We start from the raw sequence: 23,834 nt of genomic DNA, 5'->3' as shown, positions 1-23,834 counted from the left end.
TGATGATGCTCCTCTTCTGCTGGGCGACGTGAGGCCGATCCTCTCCCTGGGCCTCTTCTACTAATCTGCCTCTCACGGATTTTGGCCATGGAGCCTCTCCCGAGTTCACCCTGCTCCCAAACCTCTGCCAAAGAGATGAAATCCCTGCGAGTCCCGGAGCGGGAGAACTGTATCCGAATTGCTCTGGTAGAGCAATCCCCCAGTGAATTATACCACAGACCGCTCTTCGGATACCCCAGGCACCTGAATTCACAAGACTCCGCCCCAAACCAGGCCCCAGAAGATTGCCTCGCTTCGCATTTATCCCCTTCCTGCGCTGCCCGTCTTTCTCCCTCAAGACATTCCTCTGGGTGGCGGCCCCAGAATGCTGTAATTGTTCTGCAAGGTGGTTGATCTTCCACCCAATCCAATTTTCCTCGGGACTGCAATATCCCTTGCTTACCATGTCCACGCAAATGTAATACGCCGTCCTCCCTATGAAAAATCGCTGCAAGACCTCGAGGCAAGCCCGCCTTAACTGCTTGCTGTACATCCATACTCTCCCCTTGCTCTGCATTGAATGCATGGAGCTTGGGTTTCCCCTCCTTCTTACCTGACGGCGTATAGCCATAACTCTTATGCTCTGGCACGGGGCGGCACATGCTAGGCATGTGTCCCGTCCTCCTGAGACGTGCCCTCACCCGCATCCGGGATTAGCATGTTTTACATTGGTAAAACGTGAAAGTTCATAAAGTTTTATTGAATCTGCTTGAATTGAAAATTTAGCCCACATGCAATTTTCATGTCATTTGATTCAATTCTTTTTAGCATGTTTTACATTGGTAAAACATGAAAGTTCATAAAGTTTTATTGAATCTGTTTGAATTGAAAATTTAGCCCACAGGCAATTTTCATGTCATTTGATTCAATTCTTTTTACCATGTTTTACATTGGTAGAACATGAAAGTTTATTAAGCCTCAACATAAGCATGTGATTCTTTATTTTGATGCAGCAGTACAACCTGCAAATTTCTCTGAAATTCGTTGTGACATTCTCGAACTTAAGGAAATAATCTCATTTGTTTGTTATGAATCTGATATGGTTAATGTTAATATTAACACATGGTGGATTGATTCTGGATCAACAATTCACATTTCGAATTCCTTGCAAAGGTTTGCAAAACCTAAGGAAGCCAGTAGGAAGTGAGCAAAGCATCTTATCAGGAAACAAGATGGGCTCGCATATGGAAGCTATAGGAACATGTTATTTAGCTTTAAGTAGTGGTTTTGTTTTGGAGTTAGAAAAGACCTTTTACGTTCCAAGTTTTTCTAGAAACTTGATTTCAGTTTCAAGGCTTGTACCTTTTGGATATTCCTTAAACTTTTCAGATAAATCTTTCAGTCTATTCTATAAATCTGATTATGTTGGGAATGGTATTTTGTCTAATGGTCTTTACTTCATTTACAAAACAAAGTCACATATGATTCAATGCATGTTCACACTGGCACTAAAAGATGTGTTATTAATGAAGTTTCCTCTAAATTATGGCACCGGAGACTAGGTCATATCTCCATAGATAGAATTAAAAGATTGGTAAATAAAGGAATACTTAATACTCTAGATTTTACTGATCTTGAGACTTGTGTGGACTGCATAAAGGGAAAACAGACCAACAAGTCAAAGAAAGGTGCCAATAGGAGTTCAGACATATTAGAAATCATACATACTTACAGATTTTATTGTCCATCTCACAGCACTAGGATTGTGGAATCAAGAAATGCAAAGTTTCTTGAAAATGACTTGATCAGTGGGAGTGATCAAACCAGAAACATAGTTTCTGAGAAAGATCATTCAGAATCTCAACCTTCCACTTCAAGTGATAGATTGGTTATTACTCATAGCACCCCTCAAGTACAAATTGGTGTTGAACAACCAATTGTTGAAGTTCCACAAGCTGCTGACGATATTCCAGTAGATCAAGGAGTTCAAGAGTTGCCAAGAACTTTTGAACAACAAGTTGAACCACATACTTCTCAGGAAGATGATGGTACAACATTAAAAAGATCTACTAGACCTAAGAGATCAGCAATTCCTAATGTATGCTCAAGTCTGCACAAGACCTGACATTGCATTTGTTGTGGGAATGTTGGGACGATATCAGAGTGATCCAGGTTTAGACCACTGGAGAGCTGCAGAGAAAGTAATGAGGTACCTTCAAGGGACCAAAGACTACATGCTTATGTATATCCTGTTTGAGGCTGCTTTACATGGTGTATGGCTTAAGAATTTCATTTCTGGGCTTAGAATTATGGATTCTATCTCTAAGCCATTGAGAATATATTGTGATAATTCAGCTGCTGGTTTTATGGCTAAAAAAGTGGGAGTCGAAATAAACACATCGACATTAAGTATTTAGCTATAAGGGAACGTGTTAAAGAAAAGAAAGTGGTCATTGAGCACGTCAGCACTGAGTTAATGATCACTGATCTTTTGACTAAGGGCATGCCACCGTTTAAATTCAAGGATCATGTATTGAATATGGGACTTGGTTCCATTATGCAGTTTTTCATTGTATGGACAATGTTAATGAAATTCTTAATTATTGTGATGTTTTTTCTCAAATTTATGTGCACCTTAAGTTGATTTGAGAAAATTCATTTAAGAAGGACCAAGAATAAACATAAGGTTTATTCATTAAGAAATTGTTGCCACATAAATTAGAATAAGAATAAATGCATAGTAATACATGGAAGATAATACTCGTCATTAGAGGACTTATCGCCATGATTCATGTATCTATTACTTAATAAAGATTGTCAATGGTTTTTGAAACATTAATTTTGGAAGTATGGACCAAGTGGGAGAATGTTAAGCTCCATTGATTTTACACAAAAGCTACCTTGATTTATGGAATTGCAGCTTTTCTTAACTTATGGAAACCAACTGCAGTAGTTTCCTTAAGTTAAGAAAATCAACTGCAATTACTAAATTTATAATTGGGAGCTACTAAAGTGGTCCATCACTTTGATCTGATCTCTACCTTGATTTGTGGTTTTTCTAACACATAGCTTTTAGAAGCTTGATGGAAGCTTAGCTATATGTTCATCTGTTTGGTCCCCAAGCTCATATCTCAAACCCCTTCAGTTTTACACTATCTAGCTGAGATAGCAGAGCTTGGAAGTGCCTTCAGAATTCTTGTGTTCTTTCTCTTTTGCTTGGATTGAAGCTGGGGTGCAGAAGAAGTAGCAGGCAAGTGGACTGTGGCTTTCATCAAACATCACCAATGGCTGGAGGTAACTCGTATCCCTGGGTATTAAGTTTCAGTGATTCTTTTCAGTTCTTTCCACATGTAGAATCACTGTTCAAGTTTATTAGTTATCTAACAGGAAAAGTGGAAGAACTACATGTATTAAATTATAGTCACCCAGCTTTCGTAGGAAAGATGCTATTTTACGTAGTTTTGCTGTGAATGTAATTTGTTTTGTGGAAAAGCTCATAAATCTCACCTGTCATGTTATTGTACCTAAGCACTATTATTACTGCAGTGAAAGCCTCTGCGGTAAAACGCTGAGAATGACCCTATTTTGATTTTTTTATATTGTTAAGTTACAGACATTAAGTGTTTGTCAGTAAGGATTTCTCTGCTAAGCAGTTTCGCTGTGAATGCGCTTCGATTTTCGGAAAATTTCTTAAGTTATACCGGTCAAGCACTTTCATTACTGTTATTAAGCCTCTCCGTTAAGACGCTGAGAATGTCCCTATTTTGATTTTATTTATTTATTTATTTTTTATATTGATTAAATTACAGGCATGGAGTGTTTGTATGTAAGGATTGCTATGCTAATCTGTTTCGCTGTCAGTTTGCTTTGTCAAATGTAATTAAGCACTTTTATTACTGTTATTAAGTCTCTTCAATAAGATACCGGCTAGCATCGTTTGGAAAATAAATGGTAAAAAGATATTGATTAGATTACAGCCGTCAAATGTTTCTCCCTTAAGATTCCATTTTAAGCAGTTATGCTGGGAGTGCTTTTTCCTTCTTGGAAATTTTCTTAAATTGTTCTTGTCAGTTATTGTAGTTAAAGAACTTTTATTAATGTTATTTAGCCTCTCCAATAAGATGCTGAAAGTATTCCTATTTTGTAAACGGAATTAAAAAATGTTACAGCTACTAAGGGTTTCTATGTAAAGATTGCTATGGTAAGCAGTTTTGCTGATAAAGTTCTCTGTTTTCTTGAAAATTTCGTAATTTCTAGCTGTCAAGTTGTTGTACTTCAGCTCCTTTATTACTGTTATTAAGTCCATGAGTAAGATACTGAAGAGTCCTTGTTTTAAAAAAAGTGTATTGATTAAATTACAGCCATTAACCGTTCCTCTCTTAGGATTACTATTTTATGAAGTTTTTCTGCTAATGCTCTTCTCCTCTTGGAATATTCCTAAAATCTTCCTGTCAAGTTAGTGTAGATAAGCACTTTTGTCAGTATTAAGCCTCTGCGATAAGACACTCATAGTGTTCCTATTTTGAAAACAAATAAAGAATTATATTTATTATATTATAGCCCTTGAGCATTTTTTTTCCAAGGAAAACTTTGCCGGGAACCCAAGGGATGCTTTCCGTATTCATGGACATGACATTTCTAGTAAACCTGTTGGTGTAGTCTATCAGACTTGACCCAGGGGTTTGAACTGGGCACCTGCTGGCACAGAACTAGCCAAATGCACAGCAACATTGGTGGCAACCAATTTAGCTAACTTTTGAGCATTTATATGTGAATATCACTATTTTAAGCAATATTTTCTGTGAATGCTCTATCTGTCAAGCTACTGCAGATAAGCACTGAAAGTGTGCCTATTTTGAAAAGAGAAAAAAGTGCTGATTAAAATACAGCTGCTGAGCGTTTCTCTGTGAAGTTTACTGTGTTAAGCAGTTTTGCTGTGAATGTTCTTTGGATTTTGTAAATTTCTTAAATTCTAACAGTTAAAGCTTCAGATACTGTAGCTTAGATTTTTTGCGATGAGTTTGTTTTAGAATCTGTATGCTGATATATACATTTATTTGGCTATATTGCAGTGTGGATTTGAAGAGCTTGCAGGTAGAGCATTTTTTCGACATTGTGCCCCATGCTACACGAAATGCAAACTATGCCATACTCAAGTACAGCAACACTTTACAGCACCATACATCACATGTACCTGTGAACGTAAGTGTTCTAGTTACTCATCTGAACGTTCTCATCTTCTTTGTTCAATTTATTTTATTTTTTATATTAATTTAAGAAGGGGATAAAAGTACATTTTTTAATTAAGATGGTAGAAAAACTGCAGTGCTTGTGGATTCTCAGAAGTGTTCAAGAATGCTTCGCTTCAACAGATATCTGGACAGGCAGACTTTTCTGTTCTATATTATTATTAATATTATAGAGACATGTTGTAAAAATATAAATTTTTGGCCATTGATTCATGTATAAGCTGGCAAGTATTGTAAAATATTATGTAAGATTTCATTGCACGTTCTAGTAAGATATCAAATGAGATATCCATGAAATCGGCATATGTTTTAATCAAATTTGGCCAATGGCAAATTTAAATTTTTGAAAGTCGCCCAAAACACAGTTTTTTGTTAAAGAATTGGTTATGAGATTATACTGATATGCATTTATAATACCTCAAATTAAACAATTTGGAGAAATCAGTAATTGAGTACACAGTATTATAGTGCTGTTTTCCAGTTTTTAATTTTTTCAATAGAACTGTGTTAGGGTATTTACATTGCATAGAACACAATGTTACTAAAATGCGTCAGCTATACCTGTGTTGAGACTTCCTTACATTACATGTATTGCTCCTAGTTAATCCACTTTTATTTTTTTTGCTTTTCTGCCTGTAGAAGAACACAAATAAAACTAACCTTAAGAGTCAACACAAAACAGGGCCTACGGATCAATGGAACATGGAGAAACTCTCCTATTAATTACATCAAAGATTTCTTTGATCCTTCTGTGGAACTGGAGTAAGGGATGGTGGGGAGCACTAGTGTTCTTTTGTGTTTTCTTCATCCGTAGTTTGCCTGAACTCTGAGGCATGGATTATCTCTGTTCTAACCTCCCGGAATTACAAGAAAGTCTTCCGAATAGGCCTTTCCACAAACTTTTATCAATCTCTCTTCATGTCTGTTGAACGCTCTCTGTTTTCAGCTGCTTCTTAAACACAGGAAGAGTGATGCATTGAAAGAGTAGTGAATGAATAAAGAAAAAAAAAAACATATGTGAAAAGTAGAGGGAATCTTTACTTAAAAGTACGAATTGTTCAAAGTGACAATCTCTCCAATCTTTTGCATTTCTCGTCACTGCTCGATTAGCCAGCCAGCTTGTCTGCTTTTTTGTTAGAGTGGCAAGCTGGCAGCTGATATGCACGCATTCCAAGGAGTTGAAGTACCCCTCTAGCCAAATTGTGTGATTTACGATCAAGGTAGAATCCTGTGCACAATTTAAGTTTGTTATGTCTTAATTCAAATCCAGCTCTAGTCACTTTTGGAGGGCATGCACTTCCACTCAATTGTTGGTATTCATGCCAAAGACCCATTTGCAGATGAACTTATTAGGTTTAGTGATTGGACATTAGGATTACTAGTAGTATGGCTTGTCACTTTAGACAATACACATGGATATGCCAGTAGGCAAGGCATTCAATAAATTTAAATGTATGAATTTCATTACAATGGGTGCAAGATTCATTATATGGTGAAATAATGAAACGAAAATGTCGTTTTAGTGACATCCGAATATATAGTAATAATAATCAAAATAACAATAATGATAATGACATCAAATCAAGATAATACACCGACATTCCCACTTAAGCTTGAATTGAGGGTAAGGAAGGGACATCATTATCAATGTTGCACTAATCGTTATTGGGATAATTTCGGCGCGGGGAAAAAATCGGTAACAATCGGGAAAAAATCGTAACATACAAAAATATTCATTTTTTTTTCCATTTTTTTAAATATCTAAACCATCTACAACATAAAATAAATACATTGACACATAAATATGATAAAAGAAGTAATATATAAGATGTTTAATATAATTTGTAGTGCTACATCACACATGACAGTGAATCATGTCCTGAATAGTAAGTCCTGACTCCTGAGTCCCAACTCAGTCTCAAAATATCAACAAAAAATATAATAATGTATCTCATATCATGAGTCATAATGTCATATACAATGAAATGAACCAAATAACTAAAGTCTAATACTACTGATTTCCTTTGCCCCTCTAGATGTAGATGTCGGTGGAGTTGGCAGTAGACTCTGCTGTGCTCTAGAAGCTGAGCTACAGGAGGTAGACCATGTCCTTTACTGGTGATGGGGGTAGCTTGGGTCACCTCCTCTTCCTCATAAAAAAATAAAATATTTTATTTTATTTATTTATTTTTTTCTCCATGATTTTATCGCCCAATTTTATCTTTGTTTTGAAAAAATCGCGATAAAACGATGTTATTGCGATTATTTGGCGATTAGTGCAACACTGATCATTATTACCTCCCACTTAAGCTTGAATTGAGGGTAAGGAAGGAACATCATCATTACCCCCCTTAATGACAATTTTCTTTATCTTAAGAAGCATACCTAATTTGGCAAAATTGTTCTTTATCAACAATTTTATGAAAGATGTTTATAGTTCGGTCCTGGGTGTGATAATATTCCAAACAAATGTCACTCAATCTTGGATCAATTGCGGAATACAACCATGGATAATGTTGATAACATCCTTACTATAATGATGTGCATAGAAGCTCACAATAGAGAGTCCATATTCAAAGCTATAACCTCCAAAACATTTTCACTTGTACCTCCTTGAAATCACAATGCAAACATGAGTTTAAATGGAGAGTCTTGCTTCACAACTGTTGTCTACATAACAACTTTAGCTACCTAGATGCTTAAATCCTTATCTTTATTTGGTATGATAATGTTGATATAGAAGTTGCTTTAGCACTCCCACTTTGGTACTTGCATTGGATGTACTCTGTTAGTCCGATTGACCTACATTTTGTGGTCATTTGTTAGGCATCAAAAAAATTATCTAATCTTATATTATCTTCATCCGACTCTAGAATCAATGCAACAAACACAAATTTAAGTGAGCATATGCATAAATGATCAGGGTGGGGAGTTAATTCTAAATTCTCATATTGTTGTAATTGGTAAAACAAAAATGTTCAAGAATGACAAAGATGGCGAATTCTAATGCAGGCCGCTGGGATTATATATATATATATGTTAAAATTGGCAACTAGGGCCAAAATTCATTTGGGTCACTTATTAATGGAAGCTGATATTTTTCTTGGATTCCTCTCATTGAGAGGTGTAGGATTGATCTAAAGATCATCCGATTTCGATAAGTATTCATGGAAATATGAATTTATTTGTGTTATGGGACAATTCATCAAGGTCGGCCAACAACCAAATAAACTCCACTTGTGCTCAACATTTTAGTATAAATAGAGGTGGCCTTCAAGTCATTTCAATCTCTTCCTCTCTACTTGTCTTTGGGTTTTCATAGGAGAGATCCTAAGGGATAACGTTGCCCTAATCTAGAGGGCAGAAGCCGGAATTGCCGGAAATAGCCAGAATTGCCGGAATAGCCGGGAACAGCCGAGAATTGTTGGGAACTGTTGGAACTGCCGGAACAACCGGGAACTACCGGGAATAGCCAAGAACTGCCGAAACTGCCTGGAACAACTGAGAACTGCCGAGAATAGCCGGGAATTGTCGGAACAATGGGGAACTGCCGGAAGTGCCAGGAACTGCTGGAACTGTCGTGAACAGTCGGAACTGCCGGGAACTGTCGGGAACAGCCAGAACTGCTAGAACTGCCGGGAACTATTGGAGCATCTGTCTCCGAAGGAGAGCAGCATGCAAGGGACAACTAACTAACATTGGGACAGTTGTATGGTACTTAGCAGCAAATACACCAAGCATGCAATGTTACAGCTAGCATGCAAGGGACAGCTAGCATGCAACAACAAGCATGCTAAGGACAACAAGCAAGCAAGGTGCAGCCAGAGCATAGGTCAGTACGGCAACATGGTGGAGCAATGGCACATAATGCAGTATAGTGATGGGTATAGTCATGATTAATGAAGCGTGATGAGATGCAACATACTGATGATGGGTGCAGCATGGTGTAGCGCGGTGAGGTGCAACATGATGACGAAATGTAGCACAACGATAGGTGAAGGAGTCACCTTGGAGAATCATTTGAAGCCGCATGTCTTCAACTGATCTCATGTATCATCTTCTTAGAGATGATTTATGCTCTTATATAGATAAGTCAAAGTGTTGACTTTTGTTGTAAACATACTATCTCTCTTTCTCTGTGCTGAACTATTGAAGAACATATAAGAAGAATTGATCAAGGGTTTCCCCACATTGGGGTTTGTCCCTGGCTAGCGCCACATCTTGTGTCCTCTTGTCTTCTGCAATTTATGTTTATGTTGTATCTGCAGTTTACTTTAATGCTGATGTGATTGCTAATCTGGAAAAGATATTGAGCTTACTGTGAAAATTGAAATAAATTGCTCTAAGCATAGAACATACCTAAAATTAACATGGTATCAGAGCTGAGGTGAAGACAATGCCCAAGCAAGAGTGAAAGAGAAATCACCGAAGACATTTGGGAAAGGACAAAAGGATCAATGGATTCCTCATCCCTCTTCAAATTCACCAAGGGTGAAATCGAAGCAGAGAATATTATCAGAATGGCGCAATAGAAGTTTCTGATGGCCTACTTAAACATCACTTCAATGGGAAGCACGGATCTAAGGGTGGAAGGAAAGGCATATGCCTTGGTTGTAATAAGTTCGGCCATTATGCGAAGGAGTGTTTGAGGTAGGGACACATCACTTGACGATGATAACAATCATTCCAGGGACATCTTCAATGATCATAGGAATGACAGGTAATGCAGGTCATCAAGGAAACGACCGACTCTTCAGAGAAAGCAAGGAACCCCAGGTATGAAGAATCAAATGTTGTTTCTAATAAGATAAAGAAGCGTTATCTTGTATTGGCCCTCTCCTTCAGATTCTTTTGGAATCTGGCTTATTGATCGTAGTGCTTCAAGGCACCTCATCGGATAGAAGGGTGCTCTCTCGAATTTGGTAGAGATGGAAACAACCGTGGGATTATACTTGGAGTCGATGCCACCTATCCCGGAAAGGGTGTAGGGAATGTTACCCCTCAATTGAATGAGGGTAACTCTATTCATTTACAAGAATCTCTTTTATGTACCTAATCGCAAGAAGAACTTGGTGTCCATCTCAAACATCGATGGAAAGGTATGTGTTAAAAAATAGAATTTTCCAAGATGCTTTTTCTCATGGGTTCAGGGTTGGCAATTTGTATCAAGTTGCAGGATGGTCCATTGGGGATCATGTCAATTGACATATCACATCTATAACACCGGAGGTTTACTTATGGGGCCCTACCCGATGTGAGTCAGATGGTGATAGGGATGCCTGAATCCAAGAAGAGCATGAAGGTACATGTCTGAGATGTATCGAAGGAAAATCTTATAAGGGGACCATTCCCCTCATACAACAGGTCCACAGTTTTGGAACAACCCGAGGAGTTTGAGATTCATGATCAGGAATCTCGTGTATACAGGTGGAAGAAAGCCCTCTATGGCTTGAAGTAAAACACCCTGGGCGTAGTATGAGAGGATTGATAGCTGTCTGATGAAGTTGAGATTCACTAGGAGTGAAACCGATCCAAACCATTACCCAAAGGGTGTGGATGATAGACCTCTCATACGAGCATCTTATGAGGACGACCTATTTCTGATAGGTGCAGACCCTCTCATTTGCCGAAGTAAGAGGGAGTTGGATTTCGGATGTGGAATGATAAACTGCAAGCCTGTGACTACCTCGAGGATCTTAACTTTCAAAAGCTATATGGTAGTGATGTCGGAATAGATTTGGGAAATGCCTCCGAGTTTCATAAACTCATTTGCGTTGATGTTCTTGGTGAACTTGCATCCGGGCATATGTTTTGCAGTTAGCATGGTGAGCTCATATTTGGTTGAGCCTCTCTAGATTGGTGCCAAGAATCTTCTGAGATATATTCGGGGCACAATCTCTCATGGATTGAGATACACTGCCGGAAATATGAAACTGCATGATTATTCAAATGCTGACTGGGCAGGCAGTGTGGAGGATCACTAGAGCACTTCTTAGTGCTGGTTCTCTTTGGATTATGCTTCAATATCAGGGATGAGCAGGAAGCAGAAGTCGGTTGATATAAGCACCGCCGAGACCGAATACATAGTTACGAGTATGATCTCATGTGACGCTACATGGTTGCAGAAGCTCTTAAGTGAGCTGTTTGTACACATGATGAATACCACTGTGATTCTCTGTGACAACCAGAGGGGGGATTCGATTAATGAGGAATCCCGTATTCGATGATTGCTCTAGCAGATAGACATCAGATACTGCCTTATCTGGGATATGGTAAGTCGATGAGCGAGGAGGCTCCATCGCATTGAGGCTGATGTACAGGTCGCAGACATTTTGTCAAAGCCCCGGGGAAAGGTGAAATCTGTGACTTTCCCGAACTACTTGGAGTCGTTGAGAGACCTTCTTATAAGGGTCCTGCATGTTGCATGCATTGAGCTCTGGGAGCTCTAGGGGGCTTGGGGTACTTACTGGAGCAACATACGACCACAGGGCGACTCACCCTCCCCTGGTGGTGCGCTAATAGCTATGTACAGGATGACAGGTTCAACCTTCCCCTGTGATACCCCGTGGCGACTGTGGAACAGGATGATTAGTTCTCCCGTGGCAACTGTGGAACAGGATGATTAGTTCTCTTGTGGGCTGGGATGATTAGTTCTCCCGTGGCAGTTGTGAAACAGGATGATTAGTTCTCTTGTGGGACGGGATGATTAGTTCTCCCGTGGCAACTGTGGAACAGGATGATTAGTTCTCTTGTGGGTTGGGATGATTAGTTCTCCTGTGGCAACTGTGAAACCGGATGATTAGTTCTCCTATGGGCTGGGATGATTAGTTCTCCCATGGCGACTGTGGGGCAGGATGATTCGTTCTCTTGTGGACAGGATGATTAGTTCTCCTGTCGAGGCATCCTACCCATGCAGTCTGGGACTCATGGGAAGTACCTCTCATTTGATCAATGAGCAGGGAAATGGGGTTAGGGATCATAGTAGTACTATTGATGGACGCATCGATGTATCTACCATACTCCCTATGCTAGGATGACCTCCATTGATCTGGGATCAATTAAACTGATTTGGGATCAGTATGAGTGGTTTGAGACACTCTCTTGTGATATTGATCTGGGATCAATAAAATTGACTTTGGGCCAGTAAGAGTGATGTGACACACTCTCTTCAAATGAAACTGACTTTGGGTCAGTAGAGAATGGTATGAGACATTCTCGATCAATTCTTCTTCTTCACAGTTTAGCAGAGCTGAGCAGAGTAGTGCAGGGCACTGATGGCAGAGATAGTACAGTCGAACATATGGATCAGCGGATGGAGTTCTCCCTAGTTGAGAGGGAGTGTTAAAATTGGCAACTAGAGCCAAAATCCATGTGGGTCATCTTATTAATGGAAGCTGCTATTTTTCTTGGATCCCTCTTATCGAGAGGTGTAGGATTGATTTAAAGATCATTCGATTCTGATAAATATTCATGGAGATATGAATTTATTTGTGTTATGGGACAATTCGTCAAGGTCGGCCAGCAACCAAATAAACCCCACTTGTGTTCAATGTTTTAGTATAAATAGAGGTGGCCTTCAAGTCATTTCAACACACTTGGGATCTCTTCCTCTCTACTTGTTTTTGGGTTTTAGTAGGAGGAGAGATCCTAAGGGATAACGTTGCCCTAATCTAGAGGGCAGAAGCTGGAACTATTGGGAAAAGCTGGAACTGCTGGAATTGTCGGGAATAGCTGGAATTGTCGGGAATAGCCGGAATTTCCAGAACCGCCGGGAACTGCTGGAAACTGTCGGAACTGTTGGAATTGCCGGAACAACCGAGAACTGCCGGGAATAGCCGGAACAACCGAGAACTGCCGGAACAGCTAGGAATTGCCGGGAACAGTTGGGAATAACCGGGAACTGCCAGAATAGTCTGGAATTGCCGGGAACAACCAGCACTGCTGGAAGTGCCGGAACTGCTGGGAATAGCCAGAACTGTCGGGAACAACCAGAACTGGCGGAACTGCGGAGAATTGTCGGAGCATCTGTCTCCGAAGGAGAGCAGCATGCAAGGGACAACTAACTAACATTGGGACAATTGTATGGTACTTAGCAGCAAATACACCAAGCATGCAATGTTACAGCTAGCATGCAAGGGATAGCTAGTATGCAACAACAAGCATGCTAAGGACAACAAGCATGCTAGGGACAACAAGCAAGCAAGGTGCAACCAGAGCATAGGTTAGTACGACAACATGGTGGAGCAATGGCACATAGTGCAGTACAGTGATGGGTATAGTCATGATTAATGAAGCGTGATGAGATGCAGCATAGTGATGATGGGTGTAGCATGGTGCAGCGCGGTGAGGTGCAACATGATGACGAAATGTAGCATAACGATAGGTGAAGGAGTCACCTTGGAGAATCATTTGAAGCCGCATGTCTTCAACTGATCTCATGTATCATCTTCTTAGAGATGATCTATGCTCTTATCTAGATAAGTCAAAGTGTTGACTTTTGTTGTAAACGTACTATCTTTCTCTCTCTCTCTGCTGAACTATTGAAGAACATATAAGAAGAATTGATCAAGGGTTTCCCCACATTGGGGTTTGTCCCTGGCTAGTGCCACATCTTGTGTCCTCTTGTCTTGGCTTGTCTTCTGCAATTTATGTTTATGTTGTATCTGTAGTTTACTTTAATGCTGATGTGATTGCTAATATGGAAAAGATATTGAGCTTATTGTGAAAATTGAAATAAATTGCTCTAAGCATAGAACATACCTAAAATTAACAATATATATATATGTATATATATATATCTATATAGAAAACCAAATTGGTTTCTTGCACAGATGTCATGGTGCGGGAATTTTTTTCTTTAAAACCAAACTTAGAGCAAAGTTCAACTTTGGTCTTGCTAACAACTTGTGTGACCAAGTCAGAGGTTCAAACACTGAAACTCTACCAAAATAGGGTCGACTTCATAAGTACCCTATCAAGGTTGGGGTCGGGTCGATTTAGAGACTTTACTTGGAGAGGTTGGGTAGTCGGTCTCAACTAATAAAACTACCACGGGAGGTTGGGACAGAAAACACAGAGGAAAAAAAAAAGAAAACACAGAAGAAATTTGGTTTGAGATGGATTCCTATCAAATTCACACATCAATTTAAAACAATTTAACATGGATTACATGATCTTTACACAAAGGACAAATAACTTGCGGAGGGGATTTACAAAGATTCAATCAACATGCTAAGCTGTGCCCCCAATTCATGCCCACAACAATCCAACTTTCTTCATTAGCTCGAGGTCTAATAAATACATGTGGTCTCGTTCAGATTCGAGAGAAGACTCAAGAGGATTGGATGAGCCAATTTTGAATTTAGATTTGGCTTCGAGCCTCTATCCTAACAAATTACAAAATTACATGAAAATTTGAATTTATTCTCCTAATCTACATGCAATAGAATGCTAAAATTGAGGAACCAAATCCTCAAGTAAATTATTTTGACCTTCTAGAGCTCAAAATGGAATTTGACCGATGCCCCTGCATCATACTCCCAAGGAACAAATTGTTCATGGGTTCTTGGCCATGAAATCTTCAATTGAATTGCCACTTTTTTGTAATAATTTGTTAAAATTGGCAACTAGGGCCAAACTCCATGTGGGTCATCTTATTTATGGCAACTAATATTTTTCCTTGATTCCTCTCATTGAGAGGTGTAGCATTGATCTAACGATCATCCGATTCCGACATGTATTTATGGAGATATGAATTTATTTGTATATACTTGACAATTTGTCAAGGTCAGCCAACACGATAAAGTGTGTGGCACACCCCCAGCTTTACCTCAATGTTGCATATAAAGCAAGGAGACATTGTGCCTCATTTCATCATCATCTTGACACTCATATTCTCTCTCCTCATCTCATTGGGCCAACGAAGGAGCAGCGTCTCTCACACGTGCAAGAGGAAGGACACATTTTTTGTTTAGGGCAGTGTTGATTGATTTTAGGGCAGCGTTGACTTTTTGGGCAGTGTTGACTTTTCTAGGGCTGTGTTGACCAAGTGTTGGGCTACTAAATGTTGCGTTGACCAAAGTGTTGACTGGTTAGGGCTGACAACGGACTGCTGATCTTTGACTGTTGACCAAGGGTTGTTTTGGGTTGCCAAAGTTTGCTGTTGAAGACCGAGTTCTTCAAGGTTGACTAGAGGTCAATCCGGGGCTTTTTGACTAGATTTGACTTTGCTGATTTAGGGTTTGCTACTGCTGTCATAAAATTACAGATTTATGAATTTGTACTATTTCTCTCTGCTGAACTATTGAAGATTAAAGAAGAATTGATCAAAGGGTTTCCCCGCATTGGGGTTTGTCCTTGGCTAGCTACCACATCTTGTGTCTCTTGTCTTGGCTTGTTTTCTGTCGATCTATTAATGTTCTATCAGCATTTTACTTTATGTTTATGTGATTGCTAAATAGCGGCTAATAAGAAGAAATCAAAGTAAATTGCACTAAGCATAGAACATACCATAAATTAACATGGTATCAGAGTAGAGGTGAAGACAAAGCCCAAGCAAGAGCAAGAGCAAGAGCAATCACCGAAGGCTGTAGAAGCAATCTCAAAGACTTCATGGGGTCCTCATCACACTTCCCCACTGAAGACAAGCTTTCTGAGAACTCTAACTATCATAGATGGAAGATGTCTCTCGATATGACATTAGAAGAGCCGGAAGTGTTGGACCATATGAGAGGCAGAATCATTGAGCCTCCATCAAATGCATCTGCTGCTGTTGGGAACAAGTGGACCAGGGGAGAAGTCAAAACAAAGAAGATCATCCGGGTCTTTATCGACAAACGCCTGGTGGTCTATGTTTCTGAGTTGACCACCTCCAAGGAAATCAACGATAGACTGGTAAGCTTATTTAAAGTTAATGATGCAAATCAAGTTTTGTTCCTTAGAAATAAGCTGAAGGAAATTAAGAAGGGCAAAGATGAGAGTATGCAAGCATACTTCTTAAGGATCATCGAGATCAAGAATGATCTCCTATCGATTGGAGAAGTCATTCCTAATAGGGAACTTACCATCACAACTCTCAAAAGGCTCCCATCTGAATGGTATATATTCAGAACCACTCTTCTCAACAATAATGTAATCCCAGGATTTGAGGAACTGATGGCGAGATGCATTCAAGAAGAAACAAGGATGGAAGAGCAGGAAATGCCTGCACTTAGAGGCAATCCCACTACATTCTCCTCTCATGCTAAAAGGAGAAATAATTTCGGGGCAAGATCTAAGGGAAAGGCCGGACCAAAAGGTGGAAGGAAAGGTAGATGTTACATTTGCAACAAAATTGGCCACTATGCGAGGGAGTGCCCTGATAGAAAGGACACATCTCATGACGATGATCAAAATCACTCCTGAGGCAATTCCAACAACAATCAAAGGAAGGGAGGGTTCAATGGCAAAGGAAAAAGGAATGACTGAAATCAAGGAAATGGTCAACCCTCCAAGAAGGCAAGAAACTCCAGGTATGAATCTAACGTTATTAAGAATAAGCAAGATGAATATTATCTACTAGCGGCCCTCTCTACTACTACTCCCCTGGACTTGCTGGGAAATTGGCTTATTGATAGTGGTGCCTCAAGGCACTTCACTGGTTACAAAGAAGTTCTCTCTAATCTGATAGAGAAAGAGACCAACCTAGAAATTGTTCTTGGGGACAACTCCAAATATCCCGTAAAAGGCATAGGGAATGTCTCTCTTGTTGGAAATATTGAGAGGGGGGGTGAATCAGTATTTCTTTTTTCGACTATTGTTCTACCAGTTAAAACATATATATTCAGAACACAGGATGAACAACAAGAATAAATTATTAATATAAACTGTGCAGTAAAGTAGATACAATATATAGATGGTTGCAATCAGTTGCCAAGCACCAACTTGGACTTTTGTGAGGCTCCAACCTCCAGAGCTCCAACTCTATTTCGCCAAGGCACCAATCTTGGACTTAGAAGCACCAACTCCCAAGGACTTCAATCCTTCCAATCTTTGGGGCACCAATCCCAAAGACTCCAATTCCTCTTACTTTCGAGGCATCAACCTCAAGGACTCCTATCCTACTTACTTTTGAGGCACCAGCCCCCAAGGACTCCAATCCTTCTTGCTTCTGAGGCACCAGCCCCCAAGGACTCCAATCCTTCTTGCTTTTGCGGCACCAATCCACAAGGACTCCAATCCTTCTTGCTTCTGAGGCACCAGTCCCAAGGGTTCCGACCCAATCTTGTCAAAGCACATTTGATAGTGATATTCTGCTCTCAGAACTCTTCATTATTGAGTTTCGTCTGTTTATAGCTCCACTGTAGTCTCCATGCTACAACATCAATGACAACCAAGCTCTACACAAGAACCACTTCTCTGTTTCAAGCCTTTGTTCTACCAGTCAGAGTAAATGCTACAGGTGTGGCTGCTTCTCACTGTTCTCTGCTATTGCAATCTTACTTCCCAGAAATACATTCACATATGCTTTAATACCAGTGCTGGCTACTGCTCCTTTCAAATGATGTCAGATAAAACTTTACTTGTTGCATAACAAAATTGTTCTTCAAAGTGTATTAAGTACCTGATTAATACATTGCTTGTCTTTCGTCGTCCTTTTGTCCTGCTGGACCTTCAGCTTCCCTCTGTTCAATTGGACCTGCTGTTGCCCCTGTTTCTTCCAGTTTTTCAATAACGTTTAACAGCCTTCAACAACTCTCACCCGCGTTCACCAACAACAACATTCAACCACACGACTTCTCTATTTTTTTCTTTTTGTATATACATTCCCATGCCTCTATCTCCTGGTTTCCTCTCTTCGCTGGCCCTTTGGCTTCCTCCTCGGTCTCTGTGGTTTCCTCTGTCTCTTCGTGCTCCCCAGCACTCCTGAGACACATAGCTTCTTAAGCGAGATCCACAAATGCACAGAGAAATCATGTTTTACGTTAGACTGTAACAACGCTCATTTTCAATCATTATGGACATATACAGGGACTGTTTCATTTAATGGACCTGCCATGTCCTATCGTAATCGCAATCGGCTTGATTCTAGCCTTCTGAGCTATAGGGAGCATTCCTCAACGTATCTCTGTCTCCAAAACCCCTCGCAGGCCAAATATGCAAATATACAGGAAATAAGAGCAAAATCAATCCAAAAGACTAAAAGGCAGACTTTAAGGTATATTATACTTGCATCTAAACTGTATTAGGTCCACAACATAATCGCAATCGGTGCTCAAGGCTTCCGGGGGTCCTTTATACCTTGAGACCATGGCATTGTCGAAGACCATGTTACAATGTTTAGGCGGGTCCACATGCTTTATCGCAATCGGGGGTTGCCCTTGGCGGAGATCCGATGCGATATCGCTATCGACGATTGCAATGGACCGCTTGACATATTGTAGCGCTCGCTTCCAAAGTGCCGATGTGATAATCGCTATCGGTGATCGCAAGTCGCAAGGGTTCAGGGCTTGATGTTAACGTAGACCACTCATAGCGATGGGATATGAGGTACCAGACCCGATATGGCTCACCGCTCCCGTGTATAAGGTTTCAAGTCCACAATCCGCCTCCGATAGTGTATTTGCCCTAGAGCCAAGTCTTCCGCCTTCGATAGTGTGTTAAGCCTATGTAGATGGGCTTTTTGTCCGCCGATAGTGTTAAAGCATGCATACACGGATTTTACAGGCCCGATAGCGTAAATGTGTATATATATATATATATATATATATATATATATATATATCCGAGTTCTGCTCCCGATGGTGTATTCTGCCTGCATATCCTCCCGATGGCTCCCGATAGTGTATTTTCACACATACATGTGATTTCTGCTCCCGTAGTGTTATCTGTGGCATATATGGCTTCGATAGCTCCCGATAGCTGTTAAATGCATGCATATATATGTGATATGTGCTCTCATATGCTTTCTATCGGTTCCATGTGGCTCCTCCAATTATTATATACTGTTCCGCTGTAATACTCCTCTGGTAGGCTTTGTTTATGCTCCTTCGATATGGCTTTGTTTACGCTTATATATGGCATATATATATATGGTTCCTTTGTAGCTCCGATAGCTCTATTTGCTCCCGAAACCTCTGTCTACTTCCTCTGTAGATTCGATAGCTCTGTGTGTTGCCTCCCATGGCTCTGTTCTTCTTTGGCATATATATGGCATATATATATGCTCTATTCTGCTCACTCTGTTTGCTCCTGTAGCTCTGAAAACTCAGTTTTGGCATATATATATATATATATATATATATATGCGGCTCCTCCTATAGCTCCTCTTGCTTATGGCTTGGCTATCCTGATGGCCTTGCTCCTGTCTCTTCATGGATCTGCTCTGCTGCCCCTTGGCTTCATATCGTCATCTAGTGTCTAAAATATTGCCATATTGACATCAATGACAACCTAGGTCAACAATCTCCCCTTTTGTTATTGATGGCAATATTCTTCTTCTCTCCCCCTTTGACATCAATGGCAAAGGAGTGCTTTGTGACTCCCCCTATCAAACTGCTTCTGTTCTTCATGAATGGTAGATCTTCATGGGTCTGTGACTCCCCCTATCATAGTGCTCTTCTTCTTTTTACTCAAGATAGAAGGATTGATGCTTTATCATCAATTAGCACATTATTCCCTCTTCATGTCTCAGAACTACTCTATCATGGCTTCAACAATGCTTAAAGATGCTCTACTTTAATGCTTTCATTCAGATTGCAAATGGCCATACACCAAGTGTCCAAGTCCAGGCTTTTATGCTTCAATCCATATTGTTGTCTCCATAGGCAGAATTGAGAGACATTCATAGTTCGAATGTAGAGAAAAATGCCACTGAGATTGTCTTTCTTGCCATCTTTCTTCAGATTTGAGTTTCTTTGTGTCTCTCTACTTCTCTTTAGATCACTGCCATCCAGTGTTCAACATCATTTCATTTGTGTGAAATGGTGAGAGGTTGTGCCTTACTGTTGCTATATTTTCTCAGTGAGGTTGTGCCTTTTGCCATGTTATTTGCCTAGCAGATTCAGATATCCAGTCTATGCCTGTCTTTTAAATCCAATTATTGATTTGCATCTTCATGCAATGCTTTAGTTTTGTTATATGTTGCCAACTTCTCTTATTTCAATCTTTATTCCAGATGTATCTGTCTGTTTGAAGATTGCCTCTATTAGATAATTTATCTATTCTCTCATTAAATCCATGAGTTAAGATATAAACTTCTGTGATAATAGCGCCATAGTTGTTTGCCCTATTTTCTCTAGCATTAGATGACTTTCTCTGTTGCTTCAAATACTACTTAGTGATTAAGTGGAAAGCATCTTTAACAACAGTCCAAAGAATGGTTACAGGATCATATTCTTCAATGGAGTACCCCTGAGAAATGATCTTTATCAAAGAATGACTGTTAATATAGTTCAGCAAGGATTTCATAAGGACCCTTTCACTAATAGCTTCAGCAATAATGATCAAGAATTACAGGCTCCCCCTAACTGTATGCATCATCTCCTTTTGGCAGAGTCTTCTCATAAAATGCTTAGATTGTCAAAATTCAGGCCAATGACATATGCTGTTGGCTGGAGAGCTCAAGGGACTTTCGGATTGTATTTCCTTCCTTCTCCATACTTGTGTAACTTTCTTCTTTTGCATGATTCTAGCTTGTGTAAGTCTGTAGGAGCCCAAGTTAAGTTACAATCACATGCCATATGACCAATGTTGTGACTCTTGAAGCATTCTACATTGTTCATGAATAAGAATCCATGATTTCTTCCTGCAAAATTGTTTCTTGGAGATTGTTGGGGACTATAATATCTATCTCTATGTTATGCTTTACAGTGCTTTTCCATGTGACCAAAGTTTGTACAGGAACAACAATAGCCAAAAAATGGGAGATGGAGGTTTCTTTGATGTATTTCTGAAGCCTTTCTGCCTTGAGATCCTTTGATGATAACCACTGCTTCTCGCCTCTTTGACATCATCTACATTTCTTCTTGGAGCTGGTTTTCTTCTTGGAGCAGGATTTCTTCTATTGTAGCCTTGATTTTTCTCCTTGCCTTTGCTGGAGCTAGGAGTATCACCATTTCTTTCTGGCTTCTTCACATCTCTTTTATTTGAAGCATTTTCATTCTTGTTTGAGGATTCACTTGCATTCTCGGGGCTTGATTTATCAGATGGACATCTGTGATAGCTAAGCATGTCATCCAAGGCTTGAGAGCTCTTCAAGATTTTGTTCATCCCTTCAACCATTGTTCTGAGGAAGACAATCTCTTCTTCCAATCTTTCACACTTACTATTCTTCTTAGCAAGTTGTTCCTTAGTTTCTTCCTTGATACGAGTAGCTTCATCTGCTTCTAGTTTAAGGGAGATGATATCTGACTTCATTTTGAAGATTTCTTCATCCTTTGCTTTCAGTTGACAGATCATGGTGTTTCTTTCCTTTCCCGCTTCATCAACCTGTCCTTCTATGACTTCCAATGCTTCCATGGTCTTTTCAGCTCCTTGTGCTTGTTTTCTTGCTTCTTGTAGTTGAGACTTGAGAGAGGAGACCTCTACTTTGTATTGACCAATCTCTTCTTCAAGTTTGTTCAAGCTCTTGTGCCTTTGTTCAAGTTGACTTGACAAGGTACCTTTTTGCCTTTTTGCTTTATTCAATTGATTTGTCATGGATATGACTTCTTCATGATGCTTTCTTTTGCTTTGATCAAATTCCTTCTTAAGCTTGGCAAGCTCTTCATCCCTTTCTTGTACTTGAAACTTGATGAGGTCAACTTTCTTTCTTGTTTGACCTTGGTCACAAACTGGAGCTATCTTCTTAAGTGCCTCATTTTCCTTTTTCAAATTGTTAATCTCTTCCATGGTAGTCATAAGTTGAGCGAGGAGTTCTTCTACAAAGTCTTTTTCATTCTCTTCATCTTCTAGGTCTACTTTAACCTTGATGTCATCATTCTCATTATCAGCTTCTATGATGGGTTCAGGATCTCCTTCTTTATTTCCATCATCTTCTTGACTGATGGTCATGGTCAATGCTCCTTTTGAGTGAAGGTCATGAAGTTTGTCCCATATATCCTTCGCTGATGAACATTTTCCTAGATTGTTCTTTACAGAATCAGGTAGCCCATTCAAGATTGCCTTCATTGCTTTTGCATTGTACTTCTTGGATTCTTCATCCATCCTGCTATCAACATTCACTGATTTCCAGATTTCAATCCCTTGAGTCTGTAGGAAATTCCTCATTCTTGCTTCCCATATATCAAAGTTCCCATTGAGCCTTGGAGCCTCCTCAAATTAATGGTCTTCTATTTTAGCAGTAGAGAAAGACACATCCTTAGGAGGATTGGAGGCTTTCTTCCTTGACTTCGCCATTTGTGTTCTAAAGATCAATCTTCAAGCTGTTAGACTTTGAATGAAGGTATTGGCTCTGATACCAATTGTTGGAAATACTGAGAGGGGGGGGGGTGAATCAGTGTTTCTTTTTTCGACTATGATTCTACTAGTTAAAACATATATATTCAGAACATAGGATGAACAACAAGAATAAATGATTTTATTAATATAAACTGTGCAGTAAAGTAGATACAATATATAGATGGTTGCAATTAGTTGCCAAGCACAAACTTGGACTTTTGTGAGGCTCCAACTCTATTTCGCCAAGGTACTAGTCTTGGACTTAGGAGCACCAACTCCCAAGGACTTCAATCTTTCCAATCTCTGGGGCATCAATCCCAAAGACTCCAATTCCTCTTACTTCTGAGGCATCAACCTCAAGGACTCCTATCCTACTTACTTCTGAGGCACCAGCCCCCAAGGACTCCAATCCTTCTTGCTTCTGAGGCACTAGCCCCCAAGGACTCCAATCCTTCTTGCTTCTGAGGCACCAGCCCCAAGGGTTCCGACCCAATCTTGTCAAAGCACATTTGATAGTGATATTCTGCTCTTAGAACTCTTCATTATTGAGTTCTGTCTGTTTACAGCTCCACTGTAGTCTCCATGCTACAACATCAATGACAACCAAGCTCTACACGAGAACCACTTCTCTGTTTCAAGCCTCTATTCTACCAGTAAGAGTAAATTCTGCAGGTGTGGCTGCTTCTCACTGTTCTCTGCTATTGCAATCTTACTTCCCAGAAATACATTCACATATGCTTTAATACCAGTGATGGCTACTGCTCCTTTCAAATGATGTCAGATAAAACTTTACTTGTTGCATAACAGAATTGTTCTTCAAAGTGTATTTTATACCTGATTAATACATTGCTAGTCTTTCGTCGTCCTTCTGTCCTGCTGGACCTTCAGCTTCCCTCTGTTCAATTGGACCTGCTGTTGCCCCTGTTTCTTCCAGTTTTTCAACAACGTTTAACAGCCTTCAACAACTCTCACCCGCGTTCACCAACAACAACATTCAACCACACGACTTCTCTATTTTTTTCTTTTTGTATACACATTCCCATGCCTCTATCTCCTGGTTTCCTCTCTTCGCTGGCCCTTTGGCTTCCTCCTCGGTCTCTGTGGTTTCCTCTGTCTCTTCGTGCTCCCCAGCACTCCTGAGACACATAGCTTCTTAAGCGAGATCCACAAATGCACAGAGAAATCATG

The 23,834-nt window shown here is 39.9% G+C and overlaps 1 protein-coding gene across 1 annotated transcript in view; it reads left to right on the top strand.

The window, feature by feature from the left end:
- Nucleotides 1–23,834, top strand: part of LOC149184459 (protein RETARDED ROOT GROWTH, mitochondrial-like) — a 212,249-nt gene that overhangs the window by 5,354 nt on the left and 183,061 nt on the right. The window contains exon 2 of the mRNA XM_089417497.1: nucleotides 5,052–5,181. Coding sequence (XP_089273623.1) covers nucleotides 5,052–5,181 — 130 coding nt within the window. The remainder of the gene's footprint in view (nucleotides 1–5,051; nucleotides 5,182–23,834) is intronic.

This window comes from Pinus tabuliformis, chromosome 3_2 (assembly GCF_031772625.1).
Source record: "Pinus tabuliformis cultivar Carrire ecotype Pingquan chromosome 3_2, CPIR1, whole genome shotgun sequence".
In the NCBI taxonomy this organism is placed as follows: domain Eukaryota; kingdom Viridiplantae; phylum Streptophyta; class Pinopsida; order Pinales; family Pinaceae; genus Pinus; species Pinus tabuliformis.
Note: the sequence above shows the minus strand (reverse complement) of the source record. Positions and strands in the feature narration are given on the sequence as shown.